Source organism: Mauremys reevesii, linkage group 11 (genome assembly GCF_016161935.1).
Source record: "Mauremys reevesii isolate NIE-2019 linkage group 11, ASM1616193v1, whole genome shotgun sequence".
NCBI lineage: Eukaryota > Metazoa > Chordata > Testudines > Geoemydidae > Mauremys > Mauremys reevesii.
The window spans coordinates 15,958,626-15,985,318 of NC_052633.1; the positions used below are offsets into that span (position 1 = coordinate 15,958,626).

Sequence of the window (26,693 nt, forward strand, 5' to 3'; positions counted from 1 at the left end):
TAGGAAGATTATTTTGGCAGAACAGCCACCAAGCAAGATTTACTTACAAGTGAGCTATAAACATGAGGTGGCAGTACACACATTTGACCTCTTCTATTTTAGCACTTTCCTTTTGTCATCATTCATGTTTTAGAGATCATCCATTTAATTCCCCGGAAAATACAGTACCGTTTCTCATGTCTTGACCAGCCTAGTTTTAGAAGCCTGGAACAATAGGACCAACACTCCATTCTCCAGTCCCCTTTGAGACTTTCACAGTCTCATGTGAGTGTGTCAGGAAGGGTTTCTTGTCTAAAACATTTAAGTGTTTCCCTTTCCACTTTATCCCACAGCCTCCCCTAGAGGTTCTCACACTACAGGACAGGAACTATAAGTGTGTAGATAGAGTCACACAATTACTGGCTTCAAATGTTGTAGGCTATCTACCCCTAGTTAAACAATGCTGTACGCACAGAGCCTGATTCTGATCAACCTCGTGATAATTCCACCATCTTAGTGAAATTACTCTCACTTTTATATTGGTATAAAATTGCCTGGATATAAATTTACTTACGCCAGAAATTAATGGAAAATTTCAGATTTGGTTACACAAGTTCCAGACACAGAGGAGCGCCATTAAATTCCCCTTCATCATGCAATGCTTGCCTAAAACAGCCCAAAACTACACTGATTTCTTTTGTACTGCCTGTAACCAGGCTTACCATCCTTTAAGCCAAACTGCAGCCTGCTTCCTTGCATTTAGGAGGGGACTCACAGGTATAAATGAGACTCAACCATAGCCATACAGACTTGCACAACCATATAGACTTACAATAGTGAGTTTCGTTCAGATTTACTGAATTCCAGGTTTCTCCCTCTTAATAAAATGATCTTTTGAATTATTTCCCCCTCCCCACACACACACACACACCCCCACCCACCAGGTATATTAACTTCCACGTTGAGTCTCATTTTGTTGTTTCCAGCCCACCTTTTCTAATTCCACAAGCGTCTCAGCTCCTCCCAGTTTAGATTCCCCCTACAGATTTCATTCCAGCGGTAATGCTAACTCTGCCCACAACCCATTGCAGATTTCTATCAACCCACTAATTCCTGTCCTTGGAAATCAGATAAACGGCTGATTTGGCAAGTGATGTCTTTAATAATTCTGTAATCCTGGATGTTGTTCTTGGGCTCCCTCCCTCCCCAACCTAGCGTGCCTGGCTTATCTTCTTTGGTCAAACTTCACAACTCTATTGAAGAGTAACATGCTGAGGCTACAACTCAGCAGAATCTACTTCCACAGTAAAGTTCTCTCAGATTGGAAGAGACCCTGACATTTTTTTTGCCTTCCTCTGCAGCATGGGGCATGGGTCCCTTGCAGGTTTACATTAGCCATAAGTGTGGATTCTCTGTAACAAAGTCTTTAAACCATGACTTGAGGACTTCCGTAACTCAGCCAGAGGTTATGGGCTTATTATGTGATGTGGGGAGGGAGGAATAGCTCAGTGGTTTGAGCATTGGCCTGCTAAACCCAAGGTTGTGAGTTCAATCCTTGAGGGGGCCACTTAGGGAGCTGGGGCAAAAATCAGTACTTGGTCCTGCTAGTGAAGGCAGAGGGCTGGACTTGATGACCTTTCGAGGTCTCTTCCAGTTCTAGGAGATATACCTATTATATTATATAGGAGTGAGTGGGTGAGGTTCTGTGACCTACAATATGCAATAGGTCAGACTAGATGACATGAAGGGCCATTCTGACCTTAAAGTCTATGAGTCTAACACACACAAAATTTAGGACTATGCAAAAAAAATAATACCAATGGAAATAAAAATCCCACAGACCACACAGGATCACATTTTCCTATCAGTTTATAATGGGTAGATAATGACAAATGTGATATTCATCAGTGTGACAGGAACATAAAGATACAGCTTCCAGAGAATTGAAGATAATCTAGCCCACACCGTTCAGTGCACACTTTTTTTTTTTTCAGAAGTGGAAAGCAAGGAAAGAAGAGATGAGAAACATCTGCATCAGCAATTTCCAAGATCTCAGAGCTCTGTGGTGGGAACACTCTTTCCTTTTAGGTTTATACCCGACTGCTCCAGGTACTGTACACTGTGAATTAGATGGCTTATCTTTGATTCCAGTTGTGTGCGCTTGCTCTCAAATATCTAGCTTGAATACACTGAAGAAGGTACAGTGGACAACATTTTCAAGCTTAAATGCCTTAAATTAGGAACCAGATAGTAAGCTGTGCCCATAATGGTCAGTGAAGTCAATGGACGTGGCTGATAATCTTTTGAGGGGAAGAAGGTGGGGTCATAACATCAGGCAAAACTAAGCTATTATCTAATATAAGGCACTCAGCTTTTGAAAGCACCTTCTGCACTTTCATTTTTACAATACACATTTTCCTTTCCTTCTGGACAGGCTTTAGCAGGTACTGGCAGTGCCGGTCATAGATACTGGAATTTAAGATTAACACACACTATTTTTCACCCTTCCCACTGCTAAAGGGGCTTTTTCATTTTTTGGTTGCTAACAGTTGCCCCCTCAAACTCATTTTAGGCTGAAGCTTCCAGTATTCTCTGACCAACTCAAGCTCTTCTGTCCTAATTCACCCCAACAGAAACTTTTCTGTTGTATTTACCCTGACAACTGAGGGATGCACTCATTAGGAACATCCCAATTAAAGATGCTCTACTCTGCTAGTGAACCTTACAAGAACTGTGGACAGACTCCATAATCAAAGACTTTTAAATGCCCATTCGAAGAAACTAAGGATAGGAATCTGCAAAGCGGTTGAAGCTGCAGATAAGGGAAGGGAAAACAGAAATAAAGAAAGAGTCACCCCAGCATTTAAAGGAGCACCACCATTATTTTCAAACAAAAATAGTGGGCCAGTTTTTGTTTCAGTCCGCCATAGTCTGGTTCACAATATACTATAACAGAATGGGAGAATAAGGGATATTTTCAAATAGATTTCATTTGCCTTTTCACATTCCAATTTAGCATTCATTTATAGAAGAGATTTAGAAGTTACTCAGCAATTTGACTATTAGATTTGTTAATCAATGCATTTTATAAAAGGATAATTGGTCCAACAGTGGTAAACTGATGAAAAGAGGTGGAGAATTTAAATTCATCACTAATGGAGAATTTAAAAAAGAGACTGTCACTGGTTTTTTTTGTTGTTGTTGTTTTTTAAAATAATCAGATCTTAAATTGGCTAGATGGGAATCTTCTTGGAACACACACTTAGGATGTTATCCCAGTTAGCTGAACAAGACAATATGCCTGGAACTGCCATGCTGTGAAAGGAGAGAGGAGGAAGCATTGTATCCTCCAACTGCAAAGAGAAAAACCACACAAGAAGTTGCACACTCTTCAGAGAAGGTGGCATAGTTGGTTTATTCTGAGCACCCTGACAAAGGTAATATAGTGTCAGGAGGAAGTATGCAGCGGGCTAACTAAAAAGATCTCTTATATATACACACCCATCAACAAGACAGCTACAGGTAGTAGTGTCTAAACACATCAGTGTCAGGGCACCGCTCTCCATCATGTGCAACTCCAGCTGGTGACTACCTCATACCTTTTTGGTCGGCAGGGTGAGGGGGCACATGTGGGTACTTGGAGTGCTTCTTGATATGGAAGTTCACGTTGTCCAGCTCCACGTTCAGGTTGATGGAAGCGGCTGAGTCACTGTCCATTGCGGACTGGAAGCTGCTGACTGATGTGCGCTTGCTAGGGCTGGCGGAGTCTTTTAATGTTGGGTAAGGGGGAAGATACAGGGAGGAAAGGGGTTCAAATGGGTATCATGAGAGTATTGGAGAGGAGAAAAATTGTCTTTAATACATAAAGCCCAGTGTACAATACTAAAGGGAAACAGTATTTTCAGTCTTAAATATGTACACTTCAAGATAAGATTAAGTGTTGGATAGAAGTTCTATAGATATATTTTAAAACCCAAGTGAACATTAGGACAGTGTCTGTCTTGATATCCCAATCTAGCCTGTCTGCGCTACTGTAATCCAGAGAGTTTATACTAATTTAGAAACATCAAGTCTTGCAAACTGATTAGAAAATACTGTATCTACCACAAGAAACAGGAGGACTAGTGAGGTTTTAGTTTACTTGGAACCTTACAGCTACTACCAGCAAAGAAGGACATTCACTTCCATTACACGCACACACAAAGAGTTATGCTAATTTGTCATGTGAAGATGGAAGAGAGTCAGTTGAAACTCACTGGCCAAGTTATCCTCCCCTTCGTCAGCAATCTGTTCCGTGTCACTGTCATCAAACTTGATGTCTTTGAACCAGGATGGCTCGGAGTGCCCCTCCACGGAGTTCACCGAATCACTGTCTGGAGAGGGGGTTTCTGAGAACTCTGTGCTCTGGGAGATCAGGAAAAGAGAAAGTAAATTTATTCTTCAGCCCTACTGGGATGTTAAGCTGCTTTAGAAAGGCACTATTATGCACTGATCAAAACAGCAACAGCTTACATTTCTATTGTGTCTTGCAGCCTGAAGCACTTCACAAACGTAAATGTATGCATACAGTGGGATCAACTTATCCCTCAACCACCCACCACTTGAGGGGAGGCAGCAACTGCTTAGGACAGGAAGCGAGTACCTCTTTACTCTGCTATCAGTCTTTGCTTCTTCCCCCATGCATCTCACCCCACACTCACAAGTCAATCATGTTTGAGTAAGGCAAATGAAAGACTTGCAAGTTTTCTATTTGCCCCACACAACACGTTAAGAGCCTGCACAGATTTGAGTGCTAGGACTAGAGCACAGGGGTTTGCCAAAGTCTATCCTTTGCCCCCATAAGCTGACCATGCTGATCTGGGAGACGGGCATGCACTTTTAGCCCCTTGAGCAATTCTGTGACTGAAAATTATCAAGTGGAGGGGAGCTAATAGAGTCAGTCAAAAAACGATTCAGCGAAAGCCAGGTTCGACCCTCTAAATCAAGAGAGAAACTATTGTGAAGCAAAGCCTTGGGATCTGATAGCAGGGAATCCCAGAGAGCCCACAGCAACTCCAATCTACCCCCACCAGATGGCTTTTTTTTTTTTCACCAAAGGAATTGCAGTTCTAGATAGAATTCCCTCCTGTGAAACTAATGCAATTGCTGCAATACAAATTCACTGACACCACTTTAACTCCACTGAATTCAATGGAGTTACTCCCAATTTATACAAAAATAGACAAGATATGAGTCAGATGCGACTTCCTACTGACTTTACACACTACAGGATCAGAGATCATACAAGAGCATGACCAGTAAATCATGAGTTAATCATGAATTGCACACTATATACAACGAACTATAACTTAAAACTTTCTATTTCTTGAATGTTAGAAGTCATTGCATGAATTAAGACAATAACTAATGGTATTGGCAGATCTTACCCCTCAGCATCTCTCAAGCAGGACCATGCCAGAGCCCAGACAGCATCTTCAGTCACTGACAAACCTATCCTTTTCTGGGGCCCTGACTTTCTCTTTCTCCACACTGCAATTTAGGCTCAGAATAAAGAGACCATTTATATAATCAGGGTGGCGAAACCCTTTATGCAAAGTCTCCAGATACTTTACTGGCAACAATAAGTGAATTAGGGAATTCAATCTTTTCCTAAACCCATCAACTTCTTTTGACCAGGAATTAAGTAATTCATTTCCCAAAACATTGTCTAAGATTGCTCTATTTTTTAAGTCTTTATGAAGACCTTGTCAAAGATGTCATTGTTCAAAGAGACAATGGCCCATTCCGGGTAAAGCTACACACTTTATCACAAGTGATATCTACTCCTAGAGTGTGACAGCTGTTCGGAATACTGGCTATGCTATTCAGAAGCCACACTGGAATGTGCTTACCATTGTGATTTTAGACTTTTGTTGATGCAATCAGAGATTTCAGAACCCCTCCTCCTTTTTAACTTAACATAGGTGTGGCCACCCTTTCTCCTCACAGAGGAAGCATCACAGCTTCCTTGCCTGACCTAGTTTTCTCTATGACCTTAACTCAATTAGTTTACATTAGTGGATTAATGAGATTAAGAATATTTCCACACACTCACAAAACAGGACAGACCCACCCGGCATCGGGACAGCACCAAGAGTACAGAGAACGTGAGGCAAGACTCAAGCTAGGCCTAGATCTCTTGAAACCTAGGAGCTAGCAGAGCATACAGAGGAAGGAGAGATTGACAACAGCTCCCCAGCCACAACTGAGTCGCCATTCCAATGGCAGCTAGAAAAGAGGTTTCTGTACCTGTAGTGGTCTGTATAGAGCATATTCATCTCTAAAAATTTGATCATGGTGACTGACACAATCCAGCCAGCGTCCATCTACCAGTGCTTGTCCTATTGCGATGGCTTGAGCTCTAAGGGCAGAATACAAGACAGGCGAGTATTAAGAGTCTGGTTATAAGTGTGTATGGTTTACAGTACAGACTTTTACCCAAAAAAGCTTGACTAGACACCATGTAATTTAGCTCTCCTTTATTTTTCACTATTTCTTCGAGAAAAGGTACTTAGAGACAATTTGGTGAGGCAGTGGATTGAATACATGACTAGAGCCAGGAATGCAAGTGTTCCCCACCTACATGTTTGGCTGTTGATTTTTGGAGCTGCTGAACACCCCTAACTCCTTGCTGTAGGTACTCAGCACCGCTGAAGACTCAGGCCCATGATGTGCAGGCTTGAATCATTTTGATTCCTGCCCCTCTTAACTCAGCAAGACAGAGATAATCCTTTACAAGCACTCAGCACTGCAAGGCAAATGTACAGTGCTATAGGGGATGGTAAGCTGTCACATTGCAGACCCAGTTATCCCTAGATCCTGGGAACATGCAAAGCCTACAAATATAGTTAGGGGGGTCCTGAACCCCACCCCCAGGCCAGCCAGCTATAGCAGCAAGGCTGTATTCGTGCCGCTAAGAAACACAACTGCAATATCCATGCAGCACAGCTGATCTGATCTTTTGTTTACGGAGGTTACATTACTTAAAAGCGGAGACTATCACTAAAGCATCTACCCAAAAAGGCATGGCTTAATTCAACCAACATTAGGAACCCTTTAAGAATGAGCTGATCAGCACTTATGAAACAAACAAAGCACAGTGTTCCAAGAACAGTGACATTCTTAACTATAGTGTAGTGCCAGTTTTAGTGATTACCATTCTCTCACTATCCCCTCTGCCCACGTCAGTCTGCTACTCCCATTCTGTCCCCTCCCCACCAGGGCCGGCTTTAGGCCTATTCCACCAATTCCCCCAAATCGGGCCCTGCGCCCAGTGAGAATCCCTTCCCTGGCTAGAGGCACCTTTTTAATTTTTACTCACCTGGCGGCGCTACGGGTCTTCGGCAGCACTTTGGCAGCGGGTCCTTCGCTTGCTCAGGGTCTTCGGTGGCACTTCGGCGGTGGGTCCTTCAGTGCCACCAAAGACCTGAAGCAAGTGAAGGACCTGCTGCCGAAGTGCCGCCAAAGACTCGGAGCACCGCCCGGTGAGTAAAAGCCCCACATGGTTTTTTTACATGTGTTTTTTGTGTTTGTTTGTTTTTTGAAGTCATCCCTGCCAGGGCCCCATTGAAACTGTTCGAATTGGGCACTGCACTTCCTAAAGCCAGCCCTGCTCCCCACACCCCAACTACCTTTCCCTCTCACTGGGAAACTCCATTCCCTTGGGCTAGTCGTCTGCCCTAGCTTCTGATTCTACTTACCCCTTCATTAGGTTATGTGCTGTCAGAATTGGCAAATGAGTTAAAGACATTCTTTACCTTGTTCAGAGGAAAGGAGGAGGAGATTAGAGTCTCATTTCCTCTTTCTCCTCTCCATCCACTGATACACACACCAACCAACACCTACAATTGAGTGCAATGGAAGATGGATTTAATTTAAGCATTTTTAAATATCAAGAATACCTTGTGGTAATGTGTCCATTTCTGATGAGCCAGTTGACTAGTTCCTTTCCCACAATGCAGTTGGGATGTGTCCGCAGCCAATAGCGGTGGTCCTGAAATTCCATCCCACTATTGTGATGGCAAATTTTCTTCCACAAATCCTTCAACTGGACAGAGTCCTGTGTGAGAGAGAGTCAGTTACAAAAAGTGTTTTAAAAAGACTAGCTCAAGCCTTTAAATTGGCTCCTATATCCAGTAATGAGAGTAAAATCGAAGGTGTTATGCATTTGCTTCTAGATAAGCAGTGTATAACAGCTGCTATTTAAGTCCTTTCTTTTACAGCAAGCGATCCTATAAACTGAGAATGCGGCAGCAGCCACAGACTAATACCAAAGATCAATTCAGAAAGAAGCAAGGGAAGAATTTTTGCAGTAATGTTTTATACATACACAGTGAGCTTTTGCATTGTTTGACTGTAAGTCATGCAAGTGCTTTCCTAGCACTAAATCTACCATGCTGAACTCCCTCTTCCAGCCCCCTGGAACTGGGGGCTATGTAGAACACCAAGGAACACTGATGCTTTTTTCAGGTAAAGCAATAAATGCTTTTTGAGCATTCTATGCTGTTGACCTGAATGCTGCACTCAAGCCTGTTTCAGAGCTCTCTTTGGTCAACTAGTTAAGGAGATCCCTTTGAGAATGATGCTTTCTATGTTGCCATTTTGTTCAAGTAACTTCTACCATTCCATTTCTATGAACGAATGCTTCTCCACCATCTCCACTTATTGTCTGTTGGACAATTGAGAGGCCAATCACACCACCTCATCCCTACCTCCAATCTTCTCTACCCCATTCTGAATCTTTAAGGTTCAAGCCCCCATCCATTTTGATGCAAACACTCCTTTCCCAGTACTTCCACCTCCATAAGAGTAGCCATGGCTGGGAAATCAAAGCTAGTTTTCTGCATGGTAAGACACCTCTAGGACCTCACTTTACAGTTAACATAACCAAGGGCCCAGAACATCCATGAACAGAATTTCCACACACCCCACGATTCAGGTTCTTTCCACAGATTTCTGGTGCTAGACAACTCTGAATCACAGGGTCTGATGTACTGGCTAGTTACACTACAACTTTGAATCATGTGGTCATAAAACCTCCTGACACTAGCATGGCTGTAGCCTAGCTAACATTTACACTGGTCCTGGCTATGTCTCTGCAGCCAGAACAGCTCTTTGGCACCAACACACCCAGATAGTGCGCTTATCTTTGCGAATGATGTTCCAGTCATTTGAAATGACGTGCACCACAAGAAAAGATCTGCAGATGTTGAACCAACCCAAAGAGGAAGAGAGGGGAGAATTGGGATTGTTTCTTTAGTTGCTACTACGTGATGCATAAAGTTAGCCTAAAGAAGTGTAGGGTTTTTTTCCCCCAGAAGACTATGTAAAAATACAGAACCAGTAGAATTATGACATTAATTATCAATAAAACAGAGGGGAAGTGATTTTCATTTAGACTTCAAGTGTTTTTATTTTTAATCTGTTTAGGACTGTTTTTAGGGTTTTATGTTAAAAAACCCTTCAAAGGGCTAAAAAATGCTCACAAGACATACTGATATTTTCAAGAACAAGACTAGATGTAATGTTCCTGATATTGTGTGTGTGTGTGTGTGTGTGTGTGTGTGTGTGTGTGTGTGTGTGTGTGTGTGTGTGTGTGTGTGTGTGTGTGTGTGTGTGTGTGTGTGTGTGTGTGTGTGTAAACTAACTAAACAAAAACAAACTAAAAAAAAAAGCCAGGACTCCACCACATGCCTCTTCATACACAATAAAGAAATCCAGTTCCTCCCCCCTTTGAAAATTCAAGTAACTGAATGATTTATCAAATCTGATCAGCATTCCTCTCCTCTCATCCTTTTACTGAGATGACAAGTTTGCCAGGAAAGTTCGGTTTCTTTAGGATCTCCCCCCCCTCCAAAAAAACCAAAAAGACTATGATTTTAACCCACTTTTGTGTGCACGTTTACTATATCTACCCCCAGCAATTTCTACCCCCTGTCCCTCCTTGGCTTCATCTTACAGGAAACTGGTCCCACTGATTGGTTGACTCCAGTTCTTTGCACCCCATGCTAGCCTCTCCAGTGCACTGCATGTTCTGGGTTGTCAGCTACAAAGCACTTCACTCCTGCCATGGCGGGAGTATATAAAATTTGATCCAGTAGCAATTCAGTCATCTTAATATTGCCTTGTGTTTTAGTCTGAAATCAAGTGGCAGAACAGTTTAACACTTTAAACTCTAGGATTTTAGCTTGCAGATTATGGAAGCATGCACGGATTTCATTCAGAATTCTAGTGCTCCTGCACCTTGTCACAAACTCCCCCTTCTCAAGCAAAGGCCATTACCTTTTTATCATAGTACAGTCAACTCAATGCACCACATAAGAGTATCATGACCTGACAAGGACTCAGGACAGTTCCTGTATTGCAATAAGCAATTATGACATCCTAAATTATTGCATAAAAAGCAACAATTCTAAAAATCAGATCTAAAGTGAAGCGAAGACAGACTATTTTGTCCCAAGCTGTATTTGTAATGTTTAGGATCTTATTCAGTCTGGGGGACTGAGACACTGTCCCTCTACTCTCCCCAACACTCCTCTGCAGAGCATATCTGCTACAGCATTCTCCTTCCTCAAAGGAAGACATTGTCTCATTACCAAGCTTGCTTCAATGTGGAAGCTCTACAATAAAAAGGTGAGCCACCACCAAACATCAAATTCTGCCCTTACATATGCAATCCACGGGGAGACAGGGCTAGTACAAGATTTGACCTTGTTGGCTTTGAATGGGAATAGAAATCCAGAAAGATTCAGCACTAGTTATGCAGTTTGGACAATTTTAAATGAAACATCTCCCCCCTCCCTCCATTTTGACTGACTTTATTTTATTAACGTTAGGTATGTCAACCGGGGCTGGAGTGTTTCTTTTAGTTTTATGTAGTATTTCTCACAACGCACACATAACAGAATGTTTTATAACAGAATTTCTCCAGAGTGCTGTGCTACTGGTGTTGATTACTTTTCTGGAATAAATACATTAGTGCTACTTCCTATGAGAAAAGTTACATTAACTCTGCAAGCAAAGCAGATGGGGAGAAGGACAAATTTCAAACCTTCTAACATTAGCTGTGGTCTCTACAATAGTTCTCTAGTCATCTGAATACATTTTACAGTAAAACAGCTATTTACAATTAGAACTTGCTACCCAAAAGGAAAAAAGAAAACTAAAGGATCATAAAAGAAAAAAAAGAGCCACAGGATGTACCGCAAGGAAAGCATTAGAAAGACAGACACACGTAACACATCGCTATCACAGTGGAAGACGACAAAAATCTAGTTTGTACCAGAAGAATTTTGCGCTCATCCTCATTGGTCTCTGTTTTCAAATACGTGCGATTAGGCTGGGGACTAACGGATGTCTCATATGCAGGCACCATGGGTGAACCAGAGCGATCCAGTGACAGGTTAGTAATGCTTGCCGATCTGGAGAGAGAAAGAGAAACATTGCTTACAGTCTGCAAACCCCTCATAAACAAAACTTTATCAGAACAGGCTGTGACCTTACAACATGCTTCAAGAATCTTTAAGCAATGTGCTAGCACACACTAGCTTTCCAAACCAGCACTTAAAGGGTCATTCCCCACCTCTCCCAAATTAAGATGGCTGCAATACTGGAAACATTACAATGATGTTATGCTGAAAGAGATTCCATGGAATCTCTATATTATAAAATAAGTTACCAGGCAAAATAGTTCATATCGAAGAGCTTCACATCAGAAGGAATCTTTGAGCCAAGTGTTTTTTTCCTCCCCATAACGATACGGGGTATGGGGGGGGGGGCGGAGGAAGAGAAATCAACCTTGGACCCAACTGTTTCCAAACACTGGGTCAAGTGAATAGCATTGGCCAAACCGGACAGTCTGTACGCAAAGGAATAAATGGACACAAATCAGATGTTTAGAATTCTAACATTCAAAAACCAGTCAGAGAACACGTCAAGCTCCCTGGACACTCAATTGCAGATCTAAAAGTCGCAATTCTTCAACTTCAAAAACAGACTCCAACGAGAAACTACAGAACTGGAATTAATTTGCAAACTGGACACCATTAAATTAGGCTTGAATGAAGCCTGGGAGTGGATGGGTCATTACACAAAGTAAAAACTATTTCCTCATGCTAATTTTTCCCCTACTGTTACTCACACCTTCTTGTCAACTGTTTGAAATGGGCCATCCTGATTATCACTACAAAAGTTCTCTCTCTCTCGCTGATAATAGCCCACCTTAATTGATTAGTCTCGTTAGAGTTGGTATGGCAACACATTTCTTCATGTTGTGTGTGTTTGTGTCTATATATCTTCCTACTGTACTTTCCACTGTATGCATCTGATGAAGTGGGTTTTAGCCCACAAAAGCTTATGCCCAAATAAATTTGTTAGTCTCTAAGGTGCCACAAGGTGCCTCGTTCTTTTTACAAAATGGCAATACATTTGCTTTTTGTAACTACATAATAGATCCTCTTCTCCAACATCCCACAGCTTTGGGAAGCCTCTTAGAGCAACCCAGAGTATATTTTATCTTCTCTTCCCTTCCCTATCCACCTCACAGTAATGCATTTTGAAATGAGAGTTCTCTATGGGGACAATACCCAACATAGGCTAGTTTTAAAAAAGTGATTTGAAACAGGTTCCTGGCAGGGTTTTGCTTTGTTTTTTGGGAGGGGTAAGAACTGTGCAACTTGTGCAGTTGTCCTCTCTTTTAGGCATTGCCATTTTTTAGTGCATTAAGTTTTTTCCAGGAATAAGCTATGGATTATAGGACAGATAGTGAACAAATTCAGGCTGGAAACAAGCTTAATTTTAATAGAGCTGGACCACTTTATAAGTGGTACTTGTAGGGATGCTTCTGACAGTGTGGGGCAGGGCCTCAAAGCTCTGAGGGGTCCCATCTGGTTCACGTTAGATATCCTCAAACTCTCATGCTTCAGGTCACCTGCAGAGGTCAGGAAGGAATTATCTCCCTTCCCCCTCCCCAGTGTATTCTGGAGTTTCTTGGTCTCCTTCTGAAACATCAGAGATACCACAGCTGGAGATAGTAAACTGGATAAGGTGGGCCAGTGGTCTGAGCCAAGCTTCCTCTCAGGTGCTTGGCTGGCTGGTTCTTGCTCACATGCTCAGGCTCTAACTAATTGTCATATATGGGGCTGGGTAGGAATTTTTGCTCAAGTTAGATTGGCAGTAACTTCTCTGCAGCATGGGGTGCAGGTCATTTACCAGGATGATCTCATTTAAATCAATTCCCTGCCATTTCAGGGGCCTGTGGTATTGGTGTATCGCAGTGCCTCCTATTCTCTGCCTGTGGCACACAATAGTCTAGTCTCCTGAAGGCTGTAATACCTTGGTCTAATTTCAGTTGTTGGGTTTGGTGTGCAGTGCTGTTGGTGACCTGTGAGACAGAGGTCAGAACAGATGATCTCACAGTCCCTTCTGGCCTTACTCTATAACTATTAGATAGCTAGGGAATGCAGACTACAGAAGTTAATGGAACGTGAAACTGTAAGAAAGTGGACACTGAAGTTATATTTTAAAAAAAAAAACAAGCAATAGAATGAAAAAGCAGTAGTCTTTCAATCAGTAGTACTGGCCTGTTGAAGTGTTAAACATAAAGGGGAAACGTCTACATTAATAGGCTCAATTTAGGTAATGAGCGAGTCAGGATCAAGAGAAGCCACGTTGGTATTTCAACAATTGACATTTAAGGACAATTAATGGCATTTTCCTGGCCAATATAAGCAGTGTGTCACAACGTACCTCTGACATACAACTATGGCTGTCATTGCTAATAACATCTGCAGTAGTTGAAGGCTATGTTCCTAGTAACAAGTTGACAGCATTTCAAGATTGATAATTTAGTTCAGTACAGAAAGTTATGCAGTTTTAAAAACTTCACATATATCAGAAATGTTTTCCAGTACTAGTCAATTGTTTTACAAGAGCTAGTTTTACAAGAACTAGTTTAACTATGCCATCTAGCTGTAGCAGGCATAATTGTTTTATTTAGGTATATTATATATATATAAAACCACACAAACATGACCAGCTAGCTAAATGGACATTAGTATCAAAACTTTGTCACCACTGATTACATTCAAAGCCTGATTGTATTTACCTGAACTGGTCTAGAAAGGACAGATCAAACAAAGTAGGTTTTCTAGTTAAAGCTTCGTTCCTCCAGGAGGAGGAACAAGAATGTGTAAGAAGCTCAAACCCTGGTGGTTTAGACTGTAATTTTGTGTTTATTTTATGAGGATTCAAGTCACTTAGGGTACATCTACAGGGAGATAAAAGGCCCATGGCATGGCCACAACTGGCTTGCATCAGCTGACTCGGGCTTGGGGGGCCGTAAAACTGCTGTGCAGATGTTTGGGCTTTGGTGGGGCCTGAGCCCTGGGACCCTTCGCCCTATCTGGCAATTCTTCAGCCCCGCAGTCAGAGCCTGCGTCAGCTGCAGGTTTTTATCCTGTGCAGGTATACCCAGAGATTCTTCTGTCCACGCACCAATTTTAGGTGACAGTTCTCTCTACCTTCTGGGATCTATTTCTTGTGCTAAAATTCAATTATGGGCTACCACCTATAAATAAACTTAAATTTTATCATTTAAAGTCTACATACCTAACCTGTGTTTTGTTACTAGTGTTTTGGTTGTTTTGGTTTTTTTAAAGTCGCATTCACAAAGCAGTTTTACTTGTATATATAGTTTTCTTGAAGATCAGCATTTGCAATAAGTCTGATATTAAACATACACGATAAAAGTCTTTCAAAGACAGACACTGGGTACATACATGGCCTCCTTATAAGCGTAGTATTTAAGTACCTCCCAGGTATTTCAAACAACAAAACAAAACCCCTTTTTCTTCCCAGTCTGCTGGAGTAAATAGTGCCCTACTCATCCTCTCCCAACAAATAACTACTCAATTTGCCACAGCTCACTGAACCATCTGCTCTCTGAAGTATTAGCTGAAGCATCTGTAAGTACATGTAGCAAGATGAATGGAGAGTTTTCTGGCTGTTCTTTCTGAATACATGATAGATGCAGTGGCGCCTAGTGGATAGCACATTGGACTGGGACTCGAGATCTGGGTTCTGTTCCCAGCTCTGCCACTGGCCTGTTGGGTAACCTTGAGCAAGTCATTTCACCTCTATGCCTCAGTATCCCTATTTACTTCACTACATAGAGTAATTCAATTGATTTTAACAAGACCATTTGTGGGCATCCTAACTGTGGCAGACTTGGGTCCTCTAAGAACATCCTTTATAGTCTCTTGTATGACCCTCTTATTTTCAGTACTTTATACTTACCTCGACTGGCAAATAAATCTATATCAAATAGCTAGTTAGAATGGTCATCCATATGCCAAAGGAGCTAGAAATGGAATTCAGTCAAGTTAGCAGTCAAATAGCAGCTATGGCAATTAGCTATATTTGCCTGTTCAATGCAATAGAGAATTAGGAGGTAAGTGCAAAAGGCAGCCTTAATACCTCTCAAAACAAAGCATGGCACTACTTTGCCTCGCACATTGATTATTAACTTGCTGTCATTGCTACTAAAAATGCCACAGTACATTGCAGAGAGAACATGTATTTGATTAACATGTGTCAGGCATTTTGGGGACCTGCTGCCATGTATTCTGAAAGATGATTTAATAATTTTTTAGGGAAATGACTGAGTGACTAATGAACTCTGGAAAGTTTAGAGATATTCTAAGCAAAGTCATAAATACCTAGGGGTTAGAGTGAGCATATCTACACAAGGATTTTATACCAGACTCTGAGCAGTTCTGACTGTTAGAAGAAAATAGTTTGGATCTACAGAACACACAAAAAAGTGAGATTGCCTCTTCAGACCCTCAGAGGAGATCTCAAGCCTGTACACTGCTTTGGGGTCTCGGTTCATCCCCAACTGAGGTGGATGAGATATGGTAAGAATGACAGAGAGAGCAGAATATGGGTATTTTTGATGTGAAGTGGCTCTAAAGAAAAAACTGCCGGAGGAGGGGGGGGGGCCACGAACAGACCCCTCCTCCTCCAGTACAAAATGGACTACCATCAGAACAGAGTGAGAAATAGCAAAACATTAAACAAGGCAAATAAGCAAGCAAGGGCCACAGGGAGGAAGCACTGGCTCTTCGTAACTATTGCGCTAAGACTAAGCATTTAGGATACAACTTCCGCCCAGGAAACATGCCTCGCTCTGGACAGAATACAGCTGCATACCTACTCAATGGAAGCTGCTTGGTGCTTGTTACAGCTGAAATACAAAAATAATCAGGCCTCTAAGTGCCTGCCATTTAGCCCTTATTTTTGAAAGCCTTGGCAAGAGTATCATGACAGTCAACCCTCATACACTAGGATATCTTTGGAAAGGTAAGAGGGTAGAAATGGCTTTTCTAGATCTTTGAATAGTATCTCTAACAAGTTGATTGTGGTTCTATAGCCCTTGCTAACAGTATTCCCCAGTTACATCAATTTTGTGTAAAGTCACTTTAAAAATATTTTACTCTTCGCTTACACATTGATTCCTCCCATTAAAGGACTAGGTCTCATGTAAGACTGAGATCAAGTTGGTATGATCAGAAAAAAATATATATATATAATTGGGGGGGGATGACGATGAGCAGTTTGTTGGGGTTTTTTTTGCTATCAAACACACTGAATGAACCATTGTCCTCAAAGATTTAAGTGTCTATTATAAGAAGTGGCCTGTAACATTTAGTCAGAGATTTTAGGTTCTGTACTGACTTGTAACTTCACAGGGCTTTTAGTGCACATAAAACAGTTAACCAGCCATCCAAAATCAGTCCCAAAAGCTTCCCACAACATGCCCTCCCCAACACTTAAATTAATTCCATAACTATTCCACTTAGTTTGCTGTACACTGGAGTTCTAATGAGACCCAATAAGAGTGAGTCCCCTCCAATACCCATCCCAATACTGGTTTTGCTGCACTTTATCTCCTGGATATTTACTGCAAATTTTTGTCATCTGGGATTTTTAATCCCTTTACTTCCTGCAGCAGTGACAGAATAGCCTTCTTAAAGGGATGACAAAGTTTGTTTGTTTAGCTGGAGATGCCCACACAGTGCTTTTAACACGTTAAAAGCTAAGCACTATAAGAATTCATAGTCTGCCAAAAGAAAGCATTCAGCCTCTGTTGCATGACCCAAAGCTACAGATGCCAAGAGTCTCTCATTGGCTGGACACTGACTTTGCCAAAATTCTCAAGATTCAGAGACAGGGTGGCTTTGCATCATCACTCTGTATTTCCCTAAGTGAACATTTAAGGACAGATACTAAGGTCAGAAAGCCATTCCAAAAAAGTTACTAATAACTGTTAGACTGAACAGCTGCAAATTGGGTCAGCCAGGCATTGCTCAGGACACTCCTACTCCACATAAGCAGCCAGCCAGTCTGAGCCTTCTGGGAACAGCGCCACCTTCTCCAGCAGGGAACTGGGAGTAGAGGAGAGTAGCTCCATGGCCCTAGCTTCTCCATGTTTTTACAGTCATTCAGCATTGAGCTTTAATTCTGGACTTCCTGCTCTGTTTGCCGATCATTCATAGATTGTTGGTACTAACACACTTAAAGGTGATAAAGAGGGAAGGAGGGTGAGAAATCTATATCTAGCTCCTCAACCCCACTTCCCTTCACTGTTCCTTTATTTTGAAGTCTCAGTGGAGCTCAAAAGAGGAAGAGCTGAACTACCAAGATATGAGCTACTAAAGCAGCCACATAATCTCCTTGTAAACCAGGCAGGCCCTCCATTTCCCCCTGCCCACCTCCGTTATCTTAACTTGTTCTGCCCATGTCTCCTTAGATAGCCTTGAAGAGCTAATAGAGACCATGCTCCGCATTTGTGTAATACTGAGTACATTGGTGACACCTAGTGATCTTTCTAGAGGACAATACCAACTCTCTGAAACTTCTTTAACAATATTAAGATTCACATTATCTTTTCCTAGCCATCATGTTCTCTCCTTGTGTTTGTGTCCTAGATCTGGCAGTTACAGCTGGAAGCTCTTTGGGGGTAGGAACCAGTTATTATGTAGCACCAAACAAACTTACAGTATCAAAAATGACTAAATTCTAGCAAGGGATTCCCCCTCAGAAAGCTCATTTAGACAAAAGCTTCAGAAAAAAAATGCAGCTGATTATTTTTTACATTTATTAAAATCTACTTTGGCACCTGGAAGTTTAACTACTCTTATACAAGATTAGGTGTGGGAATAGTGAAGTGAGAAAAGGAACCAGTTCAGCCAGCAGCAGATGTAAGAAAAAAAAATTCCTACAGATTTGCTGCATGAGCCAACATCTCAAACAAGCAAACTGAAATCCAGGGAATAGTCTATGCTCAGTTCACTCAAAAACAACCTGAACAGAATTTGCTTACAGAGTTCCAAAAGCACACACAGAATGAACACAGCTGTTGAGGTCAGGAGAGATTTCTCCAATTGAATCGGCCAGGGGAACTCAATGCAGAAGTTAGTGATCCAAATGGAATTCAGCCAGGACAACTGGGCTAACATGGTTTCTCTTACAAGAGGTGCTAATTAATAAAGGGGGCATGCATCCAGATGCTATTAACTGAACTGATAGCCTTGGTTTTAGCAGCCTAGTGACACAGGTGAAGTGAACCAATCAATTCAGTACAGCATCTCTTGCCCTTGTTACCATAATTCTTCCTTCTGTTCCCTCTCAACCTCCCCATATAAGTGCTAATTTTTCCACCTTTCTACTTACACCATTTCTCTTGCTCTCAAAAGCTTTCAATTTCCTCTCACCTTTTCCCAATCATGGCCTTTAGGACATAACCACAGTCTCCTCCCCCAGCCTCTCTTCTTGTCTCTCACTAACCTGCTTTCATGCTTTCTTTTCATTCTGTTCCAATGGAACAGCCAATCCAGTTTTCATGGTACCATCAAAACAGCCACACTACTGAACTAGAGTAACAGTCCAATCTTACTGTATTCCTGGTCCTTTTTCTCCCCAACCCTATTATTAGTCTTGCTTGTTTAGTCACATGTAGCCTGCAAGCTCCTCAGGGCAGGAAGCATGTTTAGCTGTGCATTAGAATACTTAAATACATTTGGCATTGTATAATTACTGAAAGCAAAGACATCTGGGTTCTTCAATGACCACAAGTGAACAGGATTTTTACCTCACATCTCAACCAACAGACTCTACCTTTAATAGCACAGTGGTCCTCTCATTACCTCAGGAGACAAGTTCAGAACTGATCAAGAGAAGATTTTACCAAATCATATTTATTTCATATTCATGATGCATGGTATTGTGGTTAGGAAGAGAGATCTTCTCTCTCTCTCTCACACACACACACACACACGGTAATTTACCTATTTCGAGCAGGAGACTTCCCTGGATCCTCCTGTACAGACACAAGGCGTGTTGACAGTGTGGTAGTTGAAGAATCTGGGTGAATCAGACTGCAAAGAATAGAGCTCTGTTAAGACAACCACCATCACAAAGTAGCACTAAAAAACAAACAAACAGTCTCAGTTAAAACCAACACTATTTGGGATAACATGATTTGCACACTTGATAAGTTAAAGAGCAGCCAGAGCACAGGGGAAAGATCCTTCATAACATCAGCCCAAGGACAGCTGTACAAAAGACTGGTATGGCGCTCTCATTTTAGACTTCACCGCCAGCGTCTTTCAAAATGCCCAAATCCTCATCTACTCTTCATCCTCATCCTCTCCCCCACTACCCTGCCTCTCTTTAACTCACCTCCCTCCCACTTGGTAGTACTAGTGCCTGATACTCCTTGCCCTTCCTCCTTCACAACATTCCCCTGCTCCCCAAGAAATTAAATTACCTTAAATATCTAAAGTCCATCCACGGAGCTACTGATAAAGAACATAGCTACCACCATAACACATGCACAAGCCTCAGTAACCCTCTTATCGGTAGAACCTTTGTCCTCCTTTCCTCGCCTTTATCCATCTTGCCCTACTATTTCAATTAGCAGCTGTTCAGCACAAGGGCAGCGTCTTTGTCCATTCAGCACCTTAGCATGCTCTTGGGTGCTCTGAATAAATACAGCAGCCCTGCCCCATAAAGGTTTTTCTGGCTGCTCTAAAGAGTTTATATAGTTTGGAGAGAAGACATATTTCTCCTCAAATTCAGTAGAATAGTAGCAGACTTGAGTTCTTGTTACCCTGGGAAGACCGAGCTGCAGCTTCTTCTCAATATTCTCTTTAAGCAGCCTACACCTAGCATGAAGTATCTCATGGCTTACAAACATGAATTAAGTTCTGCTTTAATTGCAAAGCTGAGTTCAGTTTGCCAAGTTTCTACTGCAGTACTGTTAAGAAGTTTGCTTAAGACTTTCAGCGTGTACTCCCTTACTAATGAATTTTAAGCCTAATCTGATGAGAGGGGGAGAAACAAAAACAAGCTAGCTTCTTCCAAAAACCATTACACCATGCTCATTCAGCCAATTTCCCTACAACACTGATAATTATGACATCTCCAGAGATACCAGTCTTTCGAGACTCAGAAGAACTTTTTCTGCAAGGCTGTATTAAGACTGCCAAGAATAAAGATGCAAATGCTTTCCACACACCATTATTCTACTTGGGAACTGTCATACTCCCATGCTAAAGACATCATGGGAGTGGAAAAAAAAGCTATAAAGGCAGATCAGAAGGTCTTATGATTTACAGTATTTTGCAGCATTCTCATACCCCTGAAAAGCAACAGATGCCTTTGTGAGCATGCCACAGAACTCGCTGTTCTACAGTTCAGATTCCTTAGACAGCACTTCTATCAGACACTTTAAAAATACTAGTTTGTTTTTAATAAAATGCGGAGGCCTACACTGTATGTACTTAGTAAAGGAATTTAGTTAGTGTCCCCAGATACAAGGTTAGAGATGGCTAGCAAACTGCCTACATCGAGTATTAGTTTATAGACTGTCTTAACATTTAAGAAATGATCCAAGACAAAAGAATCATTCATCTTGACAGAATCTCTTCAACACTAGATCTTTATTTAGACCTAAAGACAGCTTAGACAGAGTACTTTCATTCTAGTTGTTAGCACACACTGAAGGGAAGTTGAAGTGGAAATCAGGATTCTCTGAAGACAGCCATTTTGAGCTCTCTTTTATTGCCAGTAGAGCATTAACCACTAGAATACGTAGGAAAAAAAAATCTAACTCTTGCCCCTAGAGAAGTTACACATTACCACTTATAGTACTCTTCTGGTTACAAAGCAAGCATGATTGTATTAAAAGAACACTCCAGTTTTATCCTGACCCTGCAGTCCTGGAACATATTTAAGTTCTTCTCACACTAATCGAGATCAGTGAAAGTAAACATCATGTTGTGGCTTAAATGCTGTACAAGACAAGACTGTTTCTCTCCTTTCCTCCTAGTGATTTTCTATCTAAGACCACTAGGGAGAGCTTTGGCTCTTATGACAGATAAGAGAACCCCTCAAGTTGTCCCTGCAGCCTCATAGCAGGCATTTGACTCTTTCTGCAGACAGTTACTGTCTGCTAATTTCATTAGTATCGGCCCAGAGAGCATTTTTGGAGTCTACCATTCCTAATTCTGACAGTCAGCAAGCTAACACTTTATTGAACTGAAGCCTGACTCACCAGGGGAGGAACAAAAACAGAGATACCTTCCATCTCTATGAAGCCGCAAGCCTACACTGTTACAGTGAATGCTCCTATTCACATTACCAGCTTCCAGCTCCAGTCTAGTTTTAAAGGGTTTATTATTCCAAATGTCAACAGCCTCACTAAGATTGAATTACTGGCCACATCTCTTCTCTCCACTGAAGGAGAAAGTTAGAACCAAGCGCAGGGTTCAGGTCTTTTACAGAAGATAAGCCTAAAATTATCAGAGGCAAACTAACTGCCTGAGCCTACATAGGTGAGGTAATATCTTGTAGTGGTCCAACTTCTTCGCCTAAAAACAGACGACAATCTGGCAGCGTGGCTGAGATTCTGACCCCTAACCAAACTAACATGAAACCATTTCATACCTTTGCCAAGTAAGATCCTCCTCCAAAAAGATATTTCGGCTAGCTTTTCTACTCCCAACAGGTGTGCGTGGCTCCCCGGGTTCCAGTACAGATACACAACAGGTAGAATCAGATAGCGCATTTAAGTCTTCCCCAATGCAGTTACTGTCTGTGGAGTGTGCATAGCTTAAAGCTATTTTGCGGCAGTAAGTGCAAGCTCGGAGATCCCCTGCAGAAAAAGGAAGCAGGAGGAATGTAAACCAGTGTACAGGAGAAGTGCCCTGCTTGGGAGAGTCTCATGAAATCTGTCAAAGCAGGGGTTCCCTGTTTCAGGACTTAGTGCACTAACTTGAGTTTCTGGGGCTCATTTGAAGAAAAGCAAAAAAAAAAAAAACAACCACCCACCACCACCACACAAGGAAATTCTCCAAGTTCAAAAGTTAAGCATGTAGATCTGTTTCATGTAGATCTGGCTACCACCCCAAAGAAGCTTACATGCTACCAAAAATTATGGAATGGTAGTAGCAAGTGAAGGATTACAAACCAGTTGGGAACAAGCTGTATCTCAATTGTTTCTAGACTTCAGAGTTTAGAGATTAATATTGAAAATTTTGTAAGTAAACTGAATTTGTGGCATTGAGTGAACGCATACTCAGCCATTTTAAGAAATCAAGTTTTATTTGTGAACATACTGTGTCATGTTTGACATGTCTGTTAAACACTGGCCATCTTTCTTTGTTTCTTCATCCTTTTAAGATGATTCACCCTTTTCTTATCTAGTAAAGTTTTCCAAAGCACCTCAGTGATTTATAAACCCTAGGCTCATTGGAAATCAAAACAATTTGGGCTCCCAAGTCACTGAGGTACTTTGGAAAATTTTAACCACTGCTTTATATTTTGTTATACATGGGTGTGTGCACATAAACATATTATTGCATTCTGGGTTTTTAATTTGCTTTTACCTTGTTAGAGTGGCTTTTTAGATTAATTGTTAAAACTGGACCCCTTAATTCTTTAACAACCAGTATTCTGAGTGCATTAGATATCTGAAAAACAATCAATTTTTAATACATAAATGCACCAGGAACAAATAAAAGAGTATACCTGTGTAACCCATAAATTTTCCAGGGATTTCCTGGTTGCAGCATCGGCTACAGAAGATCTGCCCACACAGCCGACAGTGGTGTCTGCGCCGGAAGGTGGTGAATTTCTCACTACAGTCATAACATTCTTTACACTGGCTGTCTGGCATCCAGTACTGCTTTAAATCACTATCCTACAAAGTAAGTCATATTAGAGAAATGAGACAGATTTCTATGCTCCTGGCTGCTACACAAGCAGTGAGTGAAAAAAAAGTGAAGCTGGGTATATTTATAAAATTCAGATAGTGCATAGATTTGATGCAGCACTGTAAAGAGTCACAAGGTCATAAATAAAATGATTGATCAAGTTCTTAGCCACAGAACTAAACTGAATTATCCTGATCAAATTCTCAATCTGGCTGGTCCATTAAGAAAACGTTTCAACAATCAAAAGCTTGTAATCCGTAGGTAAGACTTCAACTAGCACATGAAAAATTTATTTTCCTTCCCCTGCTCATCCCTACTACATGTTAGACAGACAATATATGGGGACATTAAACAGTACTTTGGTTTGTCTATTACAATTACTCCCACTGAGTATAATGATCATTGCAAGAGTTCAGTTCTGGCTGAGGGCGATTTGGCAAAACTGAATTTTTTGTGAAATGACAGTGGCAAGTTGTTCCAAGGACAAACCGGAACGAGTTAATACAGAAATATTATTAATTATTAATACAGCATGCTTTTATCACTGACTCATCTGAAACAAATATGTTCTGAAGTGGCTGCTCAATACATGCAGTCTGCTAAATATTGCATCATTTCCGATCAGCAACTGATATTACCCCAAGAGACCTTGGGGGAAAGAATTTAAACATCAAGATTTGATTTAAAAATTAAAAATAAAACAAACAACCCTAGAAATGTCAACACAAATGCCCTTTGGCCTGCAGGAACTCTATCACACACCACTAGAGACACTTATGTCCTGTACAGAACACGTTGTTTCCGAATGTTCAGGGACCTGAAGCAGCTACCAAACTGAAGTGTCTCTGTCAAATGAGACTGCTTTGCAATATATTTGCAACACAGCAGAGGGTGCCCAAAAAGCAGCTGACTGAGTCAGTGTCTCTGGTGCTGCATGCTCTAGTGTGAGGTCTTTTAGCGTCTGATGTGTGTTTCAGACAAAGACAATGTGCTCTATAGTAGAGTTGTACCAGCACCCGCAATAAGAGAATGTTTGAGTCATTTCACACAGCAGCTGAAGATCTCCACATTCAGAGAGAATACTATTGCAGTTTGTTCAGATGTTGCCATGGTGATTACATGTAATTGCAGCCTGCACACAAGGATCTACAAGGATCCGTAAAACATCTTGTGGCTTCATTGGGTCATAGCAGCAAGAGCTTGACCGTGATGACCTCATCTTCCCAGAGTTTGGGAAATGCCTGAAAAGCTGTATCAGGTCCTTCTAAAGCTGCTGGCATTGAACTCTGCAGAGTTATCAACAGTGGATTCTTAACTTTATGTATTACTCTGTAATAACATGTTAGTGAAGGGGAGCCCAAACCCTTTTCTTCACTGAAGCAGAGACTCTTGTGCCAATGCAACAGTTCATCTCTTCTGATTAAGAACAGGACAGGTCTCCCCAAAGGATAATCAACTTCTCCTTGCTGATGTCTCCAGTAATTCATCTTGGGTGGCATGCTTCCGTCTACCAAATTGATATATTTGGGTCATTTAAAAAAAGAGAGCTCAACTTTTCTGTCCATGTGCATTCCACCCTGGCCAGAGCATTCATAACAGGGTAAAAGCATTCCTCAGGAGGTTTGAAAACTGGTCTACCCCAAGAGGAAATTACTCTGATCCTTTTATTTTTGTTTCAGACTTCAAAGGAACTACGGAGCTGATCAGGAACTCCTAAGTCAGCATCAGGAACTTCAGACCCAGCTGCAGGCCTTCTTTCCTGATAACAGAGGGATAAAATGTAGATCCAACAACTTCTCCATTCAAGGTGCTGACAGAGCCACTGCGAAGTCTCTGTGACAAGACCCTGCCACAGAACCTCTAGCCAGCCAAAATCTGCTGAGCTCCTGTCTCTGCAAAGACCTTGAACATTCCCATCCCAGTTTTATCCCTGTACCTTTGCTGATCAGGTAACTACTGCATGGTGGTAAGGAAAAACAAAAAACAAACAAACAAAACAACAAAGTATCACAATTGTCCTATGAAGCAAAGGACTTCAGCCTGCACTTCCCCAGTTAATCATCATCACATGGAACATCTTTTGTCAGCAAAAGGGTTGCATCCAATCTGCTGTAACACAGCTTACATGCTAAAAACCACCTAGTTTCAACCCCTTCTCAGTTTTATTGTTAATGAAGATACACAACTGCCTGCTCATACCTTGTCCCCAGGCTTGGCTATTCATGTTAGGTCTGCTCTGTTCACAACAGATTTTCTCCAGATAGCCAACCCCACTGGGATATGAAGGGAGGTGGAGCTAAGTCAGCAGAACCCATTTAACTTTTTCCCAGCAGGATCAACACCTGCTAATATGCTGGAGTGTTTCAGGCAAATATTCCCAGCCTGTTACACTCCGTTTGCTGTGATTGTATTTAAAAGGCTGTACTTCGTTTGAAACTAAAGTTAGATTTCCAGAACTTCAGAATTAGCTGCTATTGCTACAATTACAAGATTTCATGTGCTCATGGTTAGATCTTGGGGAGCAACATCATGAAATATTATAGTAAGGGAGGAATGAGGTCATCCTGCTCTGCAAATTCTGGAAACTAATCTAGTAAGTAATTCAATAGGAAATACGAATAATGGCAAGCAATTTATATCAAAATTCACCAGTTTGAATTTCTCCCCATTCCCCACTCAAATATAGCAAGTTTACTCATACTCTGTTCTACTGAATACTAGTAAAAAAACCAAGAAAACTTCATAAGGTTTTGCTCTTTTCCATTGACAATACATGGAACATAGCAACACAGAACCCTTTAACATTTTAATTTCTATATGCTTTGACTGACCTAACTCACTTAAAACCCTTGATGTAGTACCTGGCTTTTCCCTTCCATGATTTCTTTGAGACGTTTTAAGACCGTGCTGAGACTTCTAAGCTGAACAGCTGTCCGAGGATCATGGCCACTGAGAGAAGGTTCCACTTTCCTTCGTGTGTCTGAAGGGGAGAGAAACTTATCGTCACCATCAAAGGCACTATAGAAATGTGTGTGTCATATAAGGCAACATGCCGTTGGAAAAAGAAGAGTTCACCGGGTATGTAGTTTAGGAAGTTAGAATTTGCATCATTACTTTTTTTTTTAAAAAAAAGAGCTGCCTTTTGTCAGATAGTCAGTAGTAATCTGCATTCAAAGTAGCTTGAATTTTTCTGTAGCCACCTATCTGGTCTCTCTAGTATAATCCCAAGAATCTAAGAACTTAAATAGGCATCACTGCTCAAAACAAGTGGTAGTTCTCATCCAGTATTTTCTAAAAAGAGAAAAGCACATTCTTACACAATGGAAGTCTCATTAAAAGCACTAATAATCACCAGATTGCAGCAGAGAACTTGAATTCAGTCCTGTACTGTACATAAAG

The 26,693-nt window shown here is 41.4% G+C and overlaps 1 protein-coding gene across 8 annotated transcripts in view; it reads right to left on the minus strand.

Moving 5' to 3' along the window:
• PIKFYVE (phosphoinositide kinase, FYVE-type zinc finger containing) overlaps positions 1–26,693 on the minus strand; it is a 91,026-nt gene that overhangs the window by 53,902 nt on the left and 10,431 nt on the right. For 6 of the 8 annotated variants that reach the window (XM_039493705.1, XM_039493701.1, XM_039493706.1 and 3 more), the window contains 9 exons: positions 26,156–26,274; positions 23,110–23,281; positions 22,027–22,234; positions 19,365–19,454; positions 11,300–11,438; positions 7,920–8,077; positions 6,268–6,379; positions 4,236–4,383; positions 3,579–3,746 (listed from right to left, as the gene is read on the minus strand). In XM_039493705.1, coding sequence (XP_039349639.1) covers positions 3,579–3,746; positions 4,236–4,383; positions 6,268–6,379; positions 7,920–8,077; positions 11,300–11,438; positions 19,365–19,454; positions 22,027–22,234; positions 23,110–23,281; positions 26,156–26,274 — 1,314 coding nt within the window. Of the gene's footprint in view, positions 1–3,567; positions 3,747–4,235; positions 4,384–6,267; positions 6,380–7,919; positions 8,078–11,299; positions 11,439–19,364; positions 19,455–22,026; positions 22,235–23,109; positions 23,282–26,155; positions 26,275–26,693 lie in introns of those variants that run through there. The other 2 variants (XM_039493708.1, XM_039493704.1) reach the window with 2 other exon arrangements.